Source organism: Toxorhynchites rutilus, chromosome 3, assembly GCF_029784135.1.
Source record: "Toxorhynchites rutilus septentrionalis strain SRP chromosome 3, ASM2978413v1, whole genome shotgun sequence".
NCBI lineage: Eukaryota > Metazoa > Arthropoda > Insecta > Diptera > Culicidae > Toxorhynchites > Toxorhynchites rutilus.
Window position 1 is genome coordinate 284,164,929 of NC_073746.1, and position 13,930 is coordinate 284,178,858.

Below are 13,930 nucleotides of genomic sequence, written 5' to 3' on the forward strand. Positions count from 1 at the left end.
ATGACGACCAAAATCCGTCCGTAATGCTCGAAAAACATTTGCCGGTTTTTCATCATTTTTCTAGTATAATTTAACAAAATTAACACGTTGTGCGATGCTAAAACGATCCATGTTGTAAAATGGCAGACATTCAACTAACGATATGACGCTTTGGTTGACAGCTATGTCAAACGGTGCGCAGGGCTGTATACTTTCGGAAGCCCGAAATGGAAAACCCTGTATATCAAATTAAAGCCAATTAGCTAGCCTTTTTTTAATGACACATTTGCCAATTAATTAAATTCTAATCACATACATCCAGTCTAGTCGCGTAGAAATATTGAACGAAGACTGAAGACATGTTAACTTTGAAAAATAAAAACTTAAAAAGGAAAAGTAACACGTCTCTGATTTTTGGATATGTTATGTAAAAAACCTGAGCTTTCAATAAAAAATATAAAAAAATATAGCATCCTTGGTCCCGAAACCATGTAAACTGTAAAAAAAACTAATACAATAAATAATTACGAAACCCAAATTAGTTTTTTTTTTCGCAAATCTAATATTTTCAAAAAAGACTATCTAATTGGCTTTAGTTTTATGTGTCGATCATCAGAATCGGTCCAGAATATCAAAAGTGAATATTCTTTGTGTTTTGTTTTGTGTTAAAAAAGAGGAAAAAAATGATTTTTCGAACCATTGGTTAACTTTGAAAAATCATAACTCAAAGACGAAAAAAACGGAAAATCCTCAGCTTCCCAGAAAAAAAATATAAAAAATATAGCGCCTTTGGTCCCGAAGCTATGAAAACAATAAAAAACGAATACAATCAACTATAACAAGAGCAGAATTTTCTGCAGGTTTAGTATTTTTTCAAAAAAAATCCAGGGTATTGGCTTTAATTTGATATGTCGATCATCTGAATCGGTCTAGTAGTTCGAAAGTTATGAAAGTCATTTATAGAAAAAAGAGGAAAAAGTGGGATAGCGGGAGAATCACACTTTGGTTTTATAAAAATGCATTATCAAACATTCAGATGGAAAAGAAAGCTAATAAATTGCCCAAAATCCATTTAATTCTATTCCAGTGTCCTATTTGAGTGTTTGTTAGCACGACAAAAACGATAACTAGTAGTTTGGTTGGAATTGTAATTTTCTGGAAAACTGACATTCAAATCCGGTCTTCATAATGGTCCAACGCATCACAATTGGATTCTTTTGGAAAAAACATTGCCATCCCTGTTGCTGTTCACTAGCACCGGCCGCGTGTAGTGGCAGGATGTCATAGGGTAAATGATCTTGGTTTGTCCGATTTGGGGTGTTTTTACGGAACTAGTAAATGCAAATCGATTTTCTTCATGAAAATCACACAAAATCGATACGAGTTTGGGTTTGTTGACAAGCCCCAAGTCTCTAGTTGCTGATACTACCATAAGGTGTTGAAATTATTCAAATGTTTATGTTTTCTAACGATTTTCCTTACAGAGGAAATATGATCATTATTTGACCATCTCTGATCATGGTTTGTCTGGTTTTAGAAATCACCATTTTTGAATGAAAACATTTGAATTATCAAGTAGATGTTGCATTTATCATTGCTTGAGTTTACTGTCATCATATTGATCCATTCATAATTTAGGCTTTCTTCAGAATATTGCCTTTTCTTGGGCATTTTAAAAGTGTTTACCTCGACACGCTCAACACAGAGAGCCTTTATTTCTGCTATGCGCGAAGGACACAACAAACAAACTGCAGCGCGCCAAGCGGTTGCCATAGAAATCATGTAGACAAAATAACATTAGTGAATTGGGCAACTCATGATCAGAGTTGAGTTCATCAAAATGCGTTAATTTAATGGTTTAGCTATGTAAATCTGATACAAATGGTGTGCAAGCATGATGTTTATAATATTTGTAAGTGTTATAACCCAGAAAAAGTCTGAATACGTGCCAAATAATCATCTCGTGATCGATTAAAAGTTAGCTCGAATAAGGGGCGCATTAACACAAATAGAAGGTGTATTTTATAATCCTTTAAAACATGTGATTTCGTGAAAATATACTATAAAACTACTGAAAATCATGAAAAACACATTTTTTTTATATGTTTTAAAACATTCGAATACCTTATTTGACACAGGAGCGCTGAATTAGAGCATTCAAAAAAGTGGGCAAACCATTATCATATTTTCGACTGGACAAACCAAAATCATTTTATTTATAAAAAAAACAGGATATAAAGACAGGATATAAAGGGCAGCAGGCGCTTCTGAAGCCACTCCTCCTGGTCGATTTGCACGATGATGGTACCCGTCATATGTATGGCTGGCTCATCTTGTCGCACCAACTGATGACCCGTCAAACCAAGAACTTTTTGGTGAATTTATCCACCTTCATTATCCAGACCTCACAAACGGTCAACCGCGATATGTCAAAGTAAAACTCCTGCCCCAGCAACTGCGTTATGTTCGCCCTGATGTAAGTCTCGTCGTCCATCATGACGCTCCTAGGTTTCCACCCGGCCTAAAGGTGCGTCCACATTATGCCGAATAATGCCGATCGGCCTGTACCAGGCGGCATATTCAGTTCGTTATGTAATGTGGACGCCCCATCGGATGCACGAAGCTGAATCCCCATCGGATGCACGAAGCCGTCACGAACACACGAAGCACAATGTCGTCAACGCTAATTTACTGCGTTTTGTTTTGGTTCGACTTTCTTCGATCCGGACCCACTTGTTTCGGGTTGGGTTCGGTTTGATTCGAATCGGTTTTATTCACGTTGGCAAGCCCGGGCGGTACGTCCACATTTAGTCGGCCGATTGGCGTAATGTGGACGCGTCTTAATATCGTACTAATTCCAATTCATTGGTTTGGGAGTTTGCGGATTCAATATATTCTGATTCGACGGGATATCCATCAATCGCTTGGTTATTCCACACGTCAGCTCAGAACGTTTCGTTTCCAGTTCCGGGTCCCTTGTTTTGAGTTTTTCATCCAAGTGAGATCCCTCATGATCATGAGAATATATTGAATCTACTAACTCCGGGGAAAGAGGAGCCATCTGACGTTCAATTCGGTTGAAAGCACTGCGTCTTGGAACATTTTTAACAACGAATATTCCATCAATATTCAACCGATTCAAATGATATTACTCGAAAATATCTGTGACCTTTTTAAAACGATGGTTCTCGTCTTGTCTCGTCTTGTCTTGTCCATATAGGGGCGCGTGAATTTATTTAGGAATAAAAATTGCATTTTGTTACGTAACGATCACGGCTAACCACCCTCCCCCCTATGTCACATTAAGTATCGCAACCTCGATCCCCCTCTCTCGTGTTACTTAACACGTTGAGTGCCACTGTTTTATAGCGACTCTATGGAAACTTTGAAACGTATTAGGGCCATCGTTTCTTATCGTAGTGGAAGGTTTTTTTGTTCGGAAGGGAATGCTTATGAGCTTATATGCTTATATTAGCTACCTTTATTATCATATCTTATACTGTCAGTCACCGGTGACTGACGCAGCCTGAGCGAAAACTCAGTGTCAGTCACCGGTGACTGTCGTGGCAGTCAGCGTGTTAAATGGTGCACGACGCCTAACGTAAACATTACACCCTTAGCCAATTTTAAGTCATAATTACATCAATTTTCACACCCACACAAACTGAAAAGATACAAATTAATCAATGGGTCTTACATTTTTCGAGTCCAGTCTTCAAAGCGACCACCAGCGATGCTGCTATAGAAATATATATTTTATTAAGGCACATGTGGCGTTAGCCTGACAGGGCCGGGAGTCCAATATTTTGACAATTTTTGTCTTACAACTATGTTAGTAATATGTAACCGATTACTCGCGGTTGACTCGAGGTTAGTATTACAAGTGTTCTCATAATTGGTATGTCGCAGTCTTCGATGCTCTGTACGTGTGCCCGACACGGAATACTTCCTATTGGGATGCAGCTGACCATTAATCAGCAACGCCCCCCTAGTCTGTACCCCATATCTAGCGTGGTGCGTCTTTCTCGACTCGAGGAATCCAGGATAGAATGGTCACTAGCCGGCGCAATCATCAGCTCGTGTAGAGTTGTCATGAGCGGTACAACCTTTGGCTCTTGTTGAATGATCAGTGAACTGCACAACCTTCGGCCCGTGCATCTGTAAAGAGTGTGTGAATTATATGATCGATATTAAAGTCAATTAGCTAGTCTTTTTTAGAAAAATGTTATGCTCGCAAAAAAATTTGGATATTGCTATTGTAATTATAGATTGTATTTGTTTCTTGGTTGTGTCCCATTCACCCGAATACCATTCACCCGAAACACGTTTACCCGAAGCACATTTACCCAAATGTAACACATATCCGAATGACATCCACCCGAATGTAACGAATACCCGAATGCAACATTTACCCAAATGGAATGGTTACCTGAACAGGGATGGTAAAAAATCACATTCAACGATCAATGAATAAGTATATCCCTCTAGTCGGATATTTTTAAATCACCCCCTACAGGCGATGCTCTTTTATTCTTCACTAGCTGACCCGGCAAACTTCGTCCCGCCCATTTACTTGATTAATTCTCGAGTAATGCAGAAATTTGTGTTTTATTTGTATGGCAGCCACCCCTAAGAGAGGGGGGAGGGGTATCTAACCACCATAGAAACATTCATTGCACCCTTAAGTTTCCATATGCCTAATTTGGTTTAATTTGCTTGATTAATTCTCGGGTAATGCAAAAATTTGTGTTTCATTTGTACGGCAGCCCCCTCTAAGAGAGGGGGAAGGAGTATCTTAACACCATAGAAACATTTATTGCATCCTAAAACCTCCACATGCCAAATTTGGTTTCATTTGCTTGATTAATTCTCGAGTAATGCAGAAATTTGTGTTTCATTTGTATGGCAGCCCCCCCTTTGAGTGGGGGAAGGACTGTCTAACCATCATAGAAACATTTATTGCACCCTAAAACTTTCACATGCCAACTTTGGTTTCGTTTGATTGATTAATTTCCGAGTAATGCAAAAAATTCTGTTTCATTTGTATGGCAGCCCCCTCTAAGAGAGGGGGAAGGAGTATCTTATCACCATAGAAACATTTATTGCATCCTAAAACCTCCACATGCCAAATTTGGTTTCATTTGCTTGATTAATTCTCGAGTAATGCAGAAATTTGTGTTTCATTTGTATGGCAGCCCCCCTTTGAGTGGGGGAAGGACTGTCTAACCATCATAGAAACATTTATTGCACCCTAAAACTTTCACATGCCAACTTTGATTTCGTTTGCTTGGTTAATTTCCGAGTAATGCAAAAATTTGTGTTTCATTTGTATGGCAGCCCCCCCTTAGAGAGGGGGGAGGGGTCTCAAAATATCACGAAAACCTTCCCCGGCCCCAAAAACCACTACATACCAATTTTCATGTCGATCGGTTCAGTAGTTTCCGAGTCTATAAGAATCAGACAGACAGACAGACATCACTCCATTTTTATATATATAGATAGATATGTACACAGAGAGAATACTTGGAACCGTGAGCTACCAAGATCTCAAAAAAGCAATATGAAAGCGGAATCCCCACTACTTGCACTATCGAAGCATTACTTCTACTACTCAAGTTTTATCGTGAGTGCAAGCCACAAACGATTACTCCCATTCCATAGAGCGGATGATGAGTTCTTGATCGGAAAGTGTAACAAGAGACGATCAACTGAAATCTTGCGACACTCATCGAGGGATTTTTAATTCTCTATTGCACTGACCGCAGTGAGTGGCTGACTCAGTCTCGTGTCGATTTTATTTTGCTGTCGTCTCCCGCCCGATAAACAGCCGACGGGTAATGGATGCTATTTATTAATTTTATTACCAGCAGATTTGGGCGAATCCCATCCCGAACAAAATCTTTTTTTAGATTTCAATAGTTCTGACCATTCACATTTCTCTTCAAATATTTTTTCTAATAATAATTCAATTAGTGATTTCACGAAACACTTTTCGAATTCAATGGAATTTAAGATCCTTTTTTATTTTGTAGATAAAACGGACTACACATTTGATTAATTCAATTCTGTGTGGTTACGTTCTTCGTTGCGAATAAATGTAATGAATTAGTATGGACGTATGTTGTTCATATATTGTGGACTTCCGAAATATGTGGCAGTAGATTTATCGAACGACTAATGTTTTTTTATATTCCTTCAAACTTGTTGCATCTCTCAAGTGTACATACTGCTTTGACCGCAGATTTGCATGGTTGAATCTGGTTAATTTCAGGTATTCAGTCTTCATATTGTCGAATGAATACTGTTGGAACAATAGGTATCGCAGCAAATGTTATCAACATCCTACCTTATCATCAAACGGTATGCGAAGAATTTCAGTGAACTGACGGCATTGGAATAAATGCTTTGTGAGGACCACACATTATTATCAGAGCAGATAAACGTCCGACTGGAAGTCATGAACATCAATTCAATGTGCCCAAGACAAATTTATCCATTGAAGGTCATTAACCTTTCTAAAGATGATCAGATGGAATATATTCCAATGTCGTCTGGAATACCCTGTCCAACACCTTATGATCGTAATATTGTTTTTGCTATTATTCTGATGTTTCATAACACAGCACTCTATTGAATATTCGCCGAAAATGAATAAAAAATATCCTTGAAGTTAGCCTACGGTTTCAGTAGCAGTGCAATATGGTGAGCCAGTCTCAGGATAAGAAAACATTTAAAAATAAAGCTTATTTTTTGAATGAATCAATAGTAAAACAAAACGTCAAAAAATCTCTCAGCTTCGTGATAGCAGATAATCATTATCCATTTGAGTTGTATGTGTATGCTCCCTTGTTTTCCATCCCTGTACCTGAATGAAGAAGGAAAAATTCCGACAAATCAGATTATGAGTTTTGTCGAATCTCCTGTTACGAAGTAATATAGATAAGAAAAAAAATGGTACTTATGTATTTACCAACGCAGCGCAGTTTTTATCATGAACTTATTAGTTCGGGATGAAATTTATTCTGAAGTCAATGTAATGGGGGCAACGTCCTCATTTAACGAGGATAAGGAACCGAGGTGGCACCAAGCCGCCGAGGTGACGCAATCCGAGTCGGCCGCCGACCCGCCGTTGGAAGCGGCGGCCTCTCGCAAGCCAACCTGTGTTCCACCGATGGCCCGGTTTGTTTGAAACATAGGAGACGATCCTTTGGTCAGGATCGTCTTCTATGCGTTTATCCTGGTGCATTACGTTTGCCCGGTTAATTATGCATGTCATGTATTTTGATTTAAGAACAAATTTTATTGCGAAAAAATAAATTCATAAACAAAATTGCACTTCAGTGCCATAATATGTATGTACCAAAATTGTCAGTTTTCTTTTGAGTAAACGGGCTGCGTCATCCATATGAATGAATAAACTTATAATACGTTATAAAACTGCATTCTTCCACTTTTCATTATTTTGAAAAGGATTTTATTCAACGCAACTATTTCTCAAATTGCGCTACCCACGAAAAATACTTTTTTAATGGAGATGACGTACGAGACGAATATGACCTTCATAAAACATTGATCAGAAATAAATATACAAATACTTCCTACAAATAATATTATTCGAATATATCCTTCTCTTGCACTATGGTCACGCGTATTCTAGAGCTTGCCCCTCGGAGTACATTCAAGGCGTGTTATTTGGCTTAAGAAATCTCAACTAAAATATTAATAAATGACGCTAGTTAATACATACGTTGAGACGGCAAATTTTCCACAGCAAACGTTAACGCCATTCAAGAAGAAGATCCTTCTCTCGGATAAGTGTCGCATTCAGATTTATTTCACATTCGGGTAATTGTTGCATTCGGGTAAATGTCGCATTCGGGTAAGTGTCAGCTCGGGTAGATGTTACATTCGGGTAACATTCGCATTCGGGTATTTTTTACATTCGGGTAGCTGTCGCATTCGGGTATTTGTTACATTCGGGTGAATGCCTTTCGGGCAACTGTCTTTCGGGTGAGTGGGTTTCGGATAAATGTGACACAATCTTGTTTCTTATAGTTTACATGGTTTCGGGACCAAGGGCGCTATATCGGTATCGATACCTGTAAATGAAGTTAAAATGAAGTCTATAACACAAAGAATGTCGAGGTTTTTAATATTAAATTATTTATAACATTAAAGCTCAGTAAATACAAATTTAAAAATGAAGTGGTCGCAATTTGAATGCTGCGTAAGAACATGATTCATATTCCGAACACTAATTTTAATGAAGATTCCTGCATAAAATATCATTTTATTTCATCCATTTATTGTAGATTCTTAACATTTCTAGCACTTAACATGAAAACAATAAACAAAATAGTTGAAAAAACTACAAAAAATTACGATGCTTTTTTTACAGTATTTGTGAACGTAAACATTTTTCATTGGTTTTGACTGTCCCTTTTTTCAAATGCTTAGTATTATAAATTATAGGCTGTATCGACACCTGTAAATGATGTTAAAATGAAGGCTATACCCCAAGGATTTGCAGGGTTTTTATTATTCAATTATTTATAACATTGAAGTTCAGTAAATTTACATTTGAAAATGAAGTGTTCGGAATTTGAATCAAGCGTAGAAACTTGATTCATATTCCGCACACAACTTCAATGACAACTTTAATGAAGATTTCGGCATAAAATTTCATGTTTTTCACCCATTTATTGTAGGTTCATACATTCTTTAGCACTTAACATGAAAACAACAAACAAAATAAGCAAAATGGCAAAATAAGGTTAATGATTTTGGTTTGTCCAGTCGGAAATATGATCATGGTTTGTCCACTTTTTTGAATGCTCTAGTTCAAAGCACCTGTGTCAAATCTGGTATCCGAATGTTTCAAAACATATAAATAAAATTGTCTTTTTCATGAATTACAGTAGCTGTATACAGTGATAGACATTCGTTTAGCCGCACTTGAAAAAAAAACTTGAAACCCTTAACTAAACAACTAGGAATGTTCATTTTATCGGGATACTTATTTGCTGTAGTGATAGTATATTCAAGTCACTTTTATTGAAAGGATGTGCGTCACAATAACACACACAAGGCAGCATCGGTGGATATAAACATTCAAACGTCGTTTTTTCCCGAGACATACGTTTAGCCGCAGGGCATAAAAATCGAGTTTTCGCATATCTTCGCAAACCTTTTTCTGTGTTTTTTGAAAAAAATACTTGGGGATGTTCAATTTACAAGATAAATGTTAGATGTGCAACGTAAGAAGTTGGTTAGATTCGTGATTTACGTAGAATTTAAAGGAATGGCGAAAGGTATTCTATTGACGGAAGAAGGGCGGAAAATAATAGAGATATTCAGTGAACAAAAGTTTTCTAATCGCTCGATCGTAACAAAAATTGGTCTATCTGAGAAAGTGGTACGGATTTTCTTTAAATAGTGCCAGAAATATGGGATATAACGACCAACAAATGGGTCGTCTTAAAGTCTTAAAGGTCGAATAAGACACGAAGCAACCAGGAAACGATGTCCTGCTCATACATTAAGGCAGAATCGGTTGTTCCAGAAACGAAGAGGCATATTGCGCGCATCTTGAATGAGTCACCAAACATCATGTGGAAGAAACCTCAAGGGAAGCCGAAATTGACCGCCACTCTTAAGCAGAACCATCTCATTTTCGCCTGGCAATACATGGAATGGAAACTAGAATGGAGAAATGTTGTATTTTCCGGCGAAAAAAGTTCAATTTGGATGGTCCGGACTGTTACAGTTGCTATTGGTACAATTTAAGTCAACGGCATGTCGTGAGATCGAAGCGAAACTTTGGGGGCGGTAGTTTGACAGTGTGGGGAGCCGTTTCCTATCACAGCAAGCTTCTAATTTGTTTAATTTTCATCCGAATGAACTCCGAAAAGTATCTTCAATTACTGGAGGACGTTTTGATTGGCCATATTGAGAATAACGCTACCGAGGATGTCGTTTTTTCAGCAGGATTATGCATAGATCCACGTTTCCAAGCAATCGAAGGCATGGTTTTCCGAGAAGGACATTCCGCTTCTTGAATGACCTGCTGGCAGTCGATTGCAATCCCATAGAGCAACTATGGAGAATCTTGGCCGAGATGGCCTATGCAAACGGATGACAATTTGACAACATTTCCAGTCTCAAGGCAGTAATTCAGGAATGTTGGGCTATAATCAATATGGCAACACTTTAAAAGCTGTCTGACTCGATGCCAAATCGAGTTTTCAAAGTGATCCGAAATGGAGGTGAACATACTAAATATTAGCTACCGATTGGACTCGAAATTTGCCGCACAAATTTTCTTTTATTGAAATTTTAGGATGCGGCTAAACGAATGTCCACCCTGATTCCACATATTTGAATTACTTAGAAAACAAAAAGTGAATCTATACTTTTTTTAGAATGAATTCGATGAAAATAAACAATTATAGTCTTTTATGAGCAAAACTGTACAAAGAATTGACTCATTTTTAAAAATATTGAGGAAAAATAGGGTGCGGCTAAACGAATGTCTACCACTGTAGTATATTTTTACGAATTCACATATTTTAAAGAATTATAAAATCTACCTTCTATTGATGTCAATGCGCCCCTCATTTGAGCTAACTTATAATCAATCACCAGAGGATTATTTGGCACGAATTTAGACCTTTTCTAGATCATAACACTTACTGATATTATAAACATCATGCTGGTAAACCATTTGTATCAGATTTACATAACTAATCCATGTAATTAACGCATTTCGATGACCTTAATTATGATCATGAGTTGTCCGATTCACTAATGTTGTTTTGTCCACATGATTCCTATGACAATCGCTTGGCGCGCTGCAATTAGTTTAGTGTCCTTCGCACATAGCAGAAATAAAGTTTCTCTGTGTTGAATGTGTTGAGGTGAACACTTTTAAAATGCCCAAGAAAAAGCAATATTCTGAAGAAAGCCCAAATTATGAATGGATCAATATGATGACAGGGAACTCAAACAATGATAAATGCAACATCTACTTGAAAATTCAAATTTTTTCATTAGAAAATGGTGATTTCTAAAACCGAACAAACCATGATCATAATTTCTCTTTGAGAAAAATCGTTACAAAACATAAAAATTCGAATAATTTCAACGCCTTATGGTAGTATTCGCAACTAGAGACTTGGGGGCTTTTCAACAAACCCAACCTCGTATTGATTATATGTGATTTTCATGCAGAAAAATCGATTTACATTTACTAGTTGCGTGAAAACACCCTAAATCGGACAAACCAAGATCGTTTACCCTAGTTGAAACAACTACAAAAACTGAAAAATGAACGATGCTTGTTTTGTCACGGTTTGGTAACGCAACCATTTTATCATTGGATTTGACTGTCACTTTTTTGCAAATGTCTAATATTATAAATTGTAGGCTTTATCGATACCTGTAAATGATGTCAAAATGAAGCCTATACCTCAAAGAATGTCTGTGTTTTCATTATTCAATTATTTATAGCATAAAAGTTTAGTAAATGTACATTTAAAAATGAAGTGTTCGGAATTTGAAACTGTTCGGAATGTAACACAAAACTGTATATGTTTCTCAAATGATGAAAGACGCAAATTGTAATATTTAGTTGTGGCATCGCGTACACCGTTATGCGTGAGGTTGTTTTGATGTACTTGTTTAACAGTTTGTGGTTCTATGGGTTCAAAATAGCTTAAATTTGGCTTATATCCAGAAACCACAATTAATGTACTATTACAGGAAATTGTTAACAACCGACTTTGTAAAGGCATCAGAGTCCGAACCGACACCTGTTCATCTAGTACAATAGTTTGCATCCCTCTCCGATAGAGCTAACAGCAATATTTGTGCATACATTGTAACTCACATGAACACCCATCCCCTGGCATCTTTCGACTCGTTGGTGGTAGTTTATCCATTTTAATCCAGCACTCTGCACCAATCCCAGTGGCAAGCGGTTCCCCCAAATTTTCCCCTCCCAGCTAGAGCAGTTATATTTTCAACCAAATTCGAACATCTTTTTTCCTTCCCTTCACTTCTCCCTTTGCAGTGTGCGGTTCGTCGTCGTACTTTTTCAACGGTCGCTGCTATTCGTCCTGCCCGACGAGCACGTTTCCGTCGAACAGCTCAACCGATCCAGCGAATGACCCCATTAGGGAGGCTGTCTTCACTGAGCAGAAGCCACTGCCGGCAGGCTCATTACGGCGACGCAGCGCTATCTCTTTCCGGCTCGTCGCCAATGGCAGCGATAATTTCAACAATCTAGACGACATTCGGCGGGCGGCAAAGCCGCAGGAACGTGACACTCTGCAATCCCAGCATTATTGCCTCCAGTGTCACCCTACGTGTCTCAGCTGCATTGGCTCAGAGGATTACCAGTGCACCGAATGTCAGCCGGAATTTGCATTCGCAGATGCTGATGCACCCCGCTCAAATCACCAACAGCGGTGCGTCTCCATCAACGGCAAGCGACACCAGCAGTTGGTTTACGATGGCATTGGAACAAATAATTTCAACTCAAAGGACCGTGGCCATAGCGAAAAGTTCGATAAGAGCTCGTACTTCACCAACTACCTACTTATGATAACCGTCGTCGGGACGATACTGCTGGTGGCCTTTGCGGTTATCTATATGCTCTGGCGACGATGCTTTCGGGGCACCACCACGGTCCAGTACAATCGAGTACAGACATACGAAGTCGTTAGTGAGCCATCCTTCGCTGAACTGTTGCGCGAGGAGATCGATGAGATACTGGCCGAAAGCTCAAACGATGAGTTGAATGATTTGGTGGACGGTGGAATCATTGCCCCGATGGAGAGATGAAAGGGCAATTTATCGGTTTTGTGAACCGGGCATTCATACCCACATTCCTGTTTTTAATCTTTATTTACACTGCTCGGAAAGTAGATTTTAGAAACAACGAGCAGCTGATGTTACACGGTCAACAAATAGGAGCCAGTTTATAGAGTTTATTTTATCAAACTCGGATCAGTGAAGAATCATTAGTGTTTATAGAAAGTGCGAATGTGATAACATTATTAATAAAATGTAAAGTATTTGTATTCAATTATATTTCACTGGTTTGCAAGAAAAGATATCACACCCGTCATTATAAGCATGATCCTCACTATCATGTAGAGCAGGGATTCTTAAACTATTTTGGACATAGACCCTTTTTTCATAATGAAGTGATACCATCGACCCCCATAGCCAAATTTCTTTAAAAAAAAAATATTTTCTTATTCAAACAAAATACTTATCAATTTAAAAACTTTGCGGTTGATCACGCGAGTAGACTTGACATCATTTTTTCATCAATAAACATAACATAAAATTCAGTAAATATCAAGCGTAATTAATAACTATTAATACAAATTACAACAATAATACTTTCAACTAAAATATTAATCATTCTTATAACAAGTTGGTTCAACCAACACAACTTGTGCAGTATTTCGTCGACCCCTAGAAAACTAATATCGACCCCAAGGGGTCAATATCGACCACATTGAGAATCCTAGATGTAGAGGAAAGAGCAACAGCCATTAAGCCCCTAAAATACTTGTTTTTGGTGTCTTCGGAATTGTTTGTGTAAAAGGGTATCAGTCAAAATTCACTGCAATAATGATGTGATTTTGTAAACGTGGAGTCTCAACCATTTGACGCAAGAAAATTACGAAAATTTAATTCATTTAAAATACTCGACGTCGGAGAGTATCAAAGGGTAACATGAGATGGCAACCGAGAGAATTCCTTAACGGTAAACCGCGCTTACAGTCAATTTGCTGATACATCGAATTTTCCCCAAATACAGGGTCTTTCAGATTAAACACTTACGCAACAAATGTTAATAACTTCTACAAAAGAGAACCGATTTTTATTTTTAAAAAACCAAAATAAAGCTTATTTTAGGACATTTTCGATGTGACCA

At 37.9% G+C, this 13,930-nt stretch overlaps 1 protein-coding gene across 3 annotated transcripts in view; it reads left to right on the forward strand.

Moving 5' to 3' along the window:
- The window catches only part of LOC129779180 (furin-like protease 1), a 511,125-nt gene extending 498,054 nt beyond the window's left edge, over positions 1 to 13,071 (forward strand). For all 3 annotated transcript variants that reach the window (XM_055786475.1, XM_055786477.1, XM_055786476.1), the window contains one exon: positions 12,050 to 13,071. In XM_055786475.1, the coding sequence (XP_055642450.1) occupies positions 12,050 to 12,822 (773 nt within the window). In that variant the 3' untranslated portion in view covers positions 12,823 to 13,071. The remainder of the gene's footprint in view (positions 1 to 12,049) is intronic.
- The last annotated feature ends 859 nt before the right edge of the window (positions 13,072 to 13,930 follow it).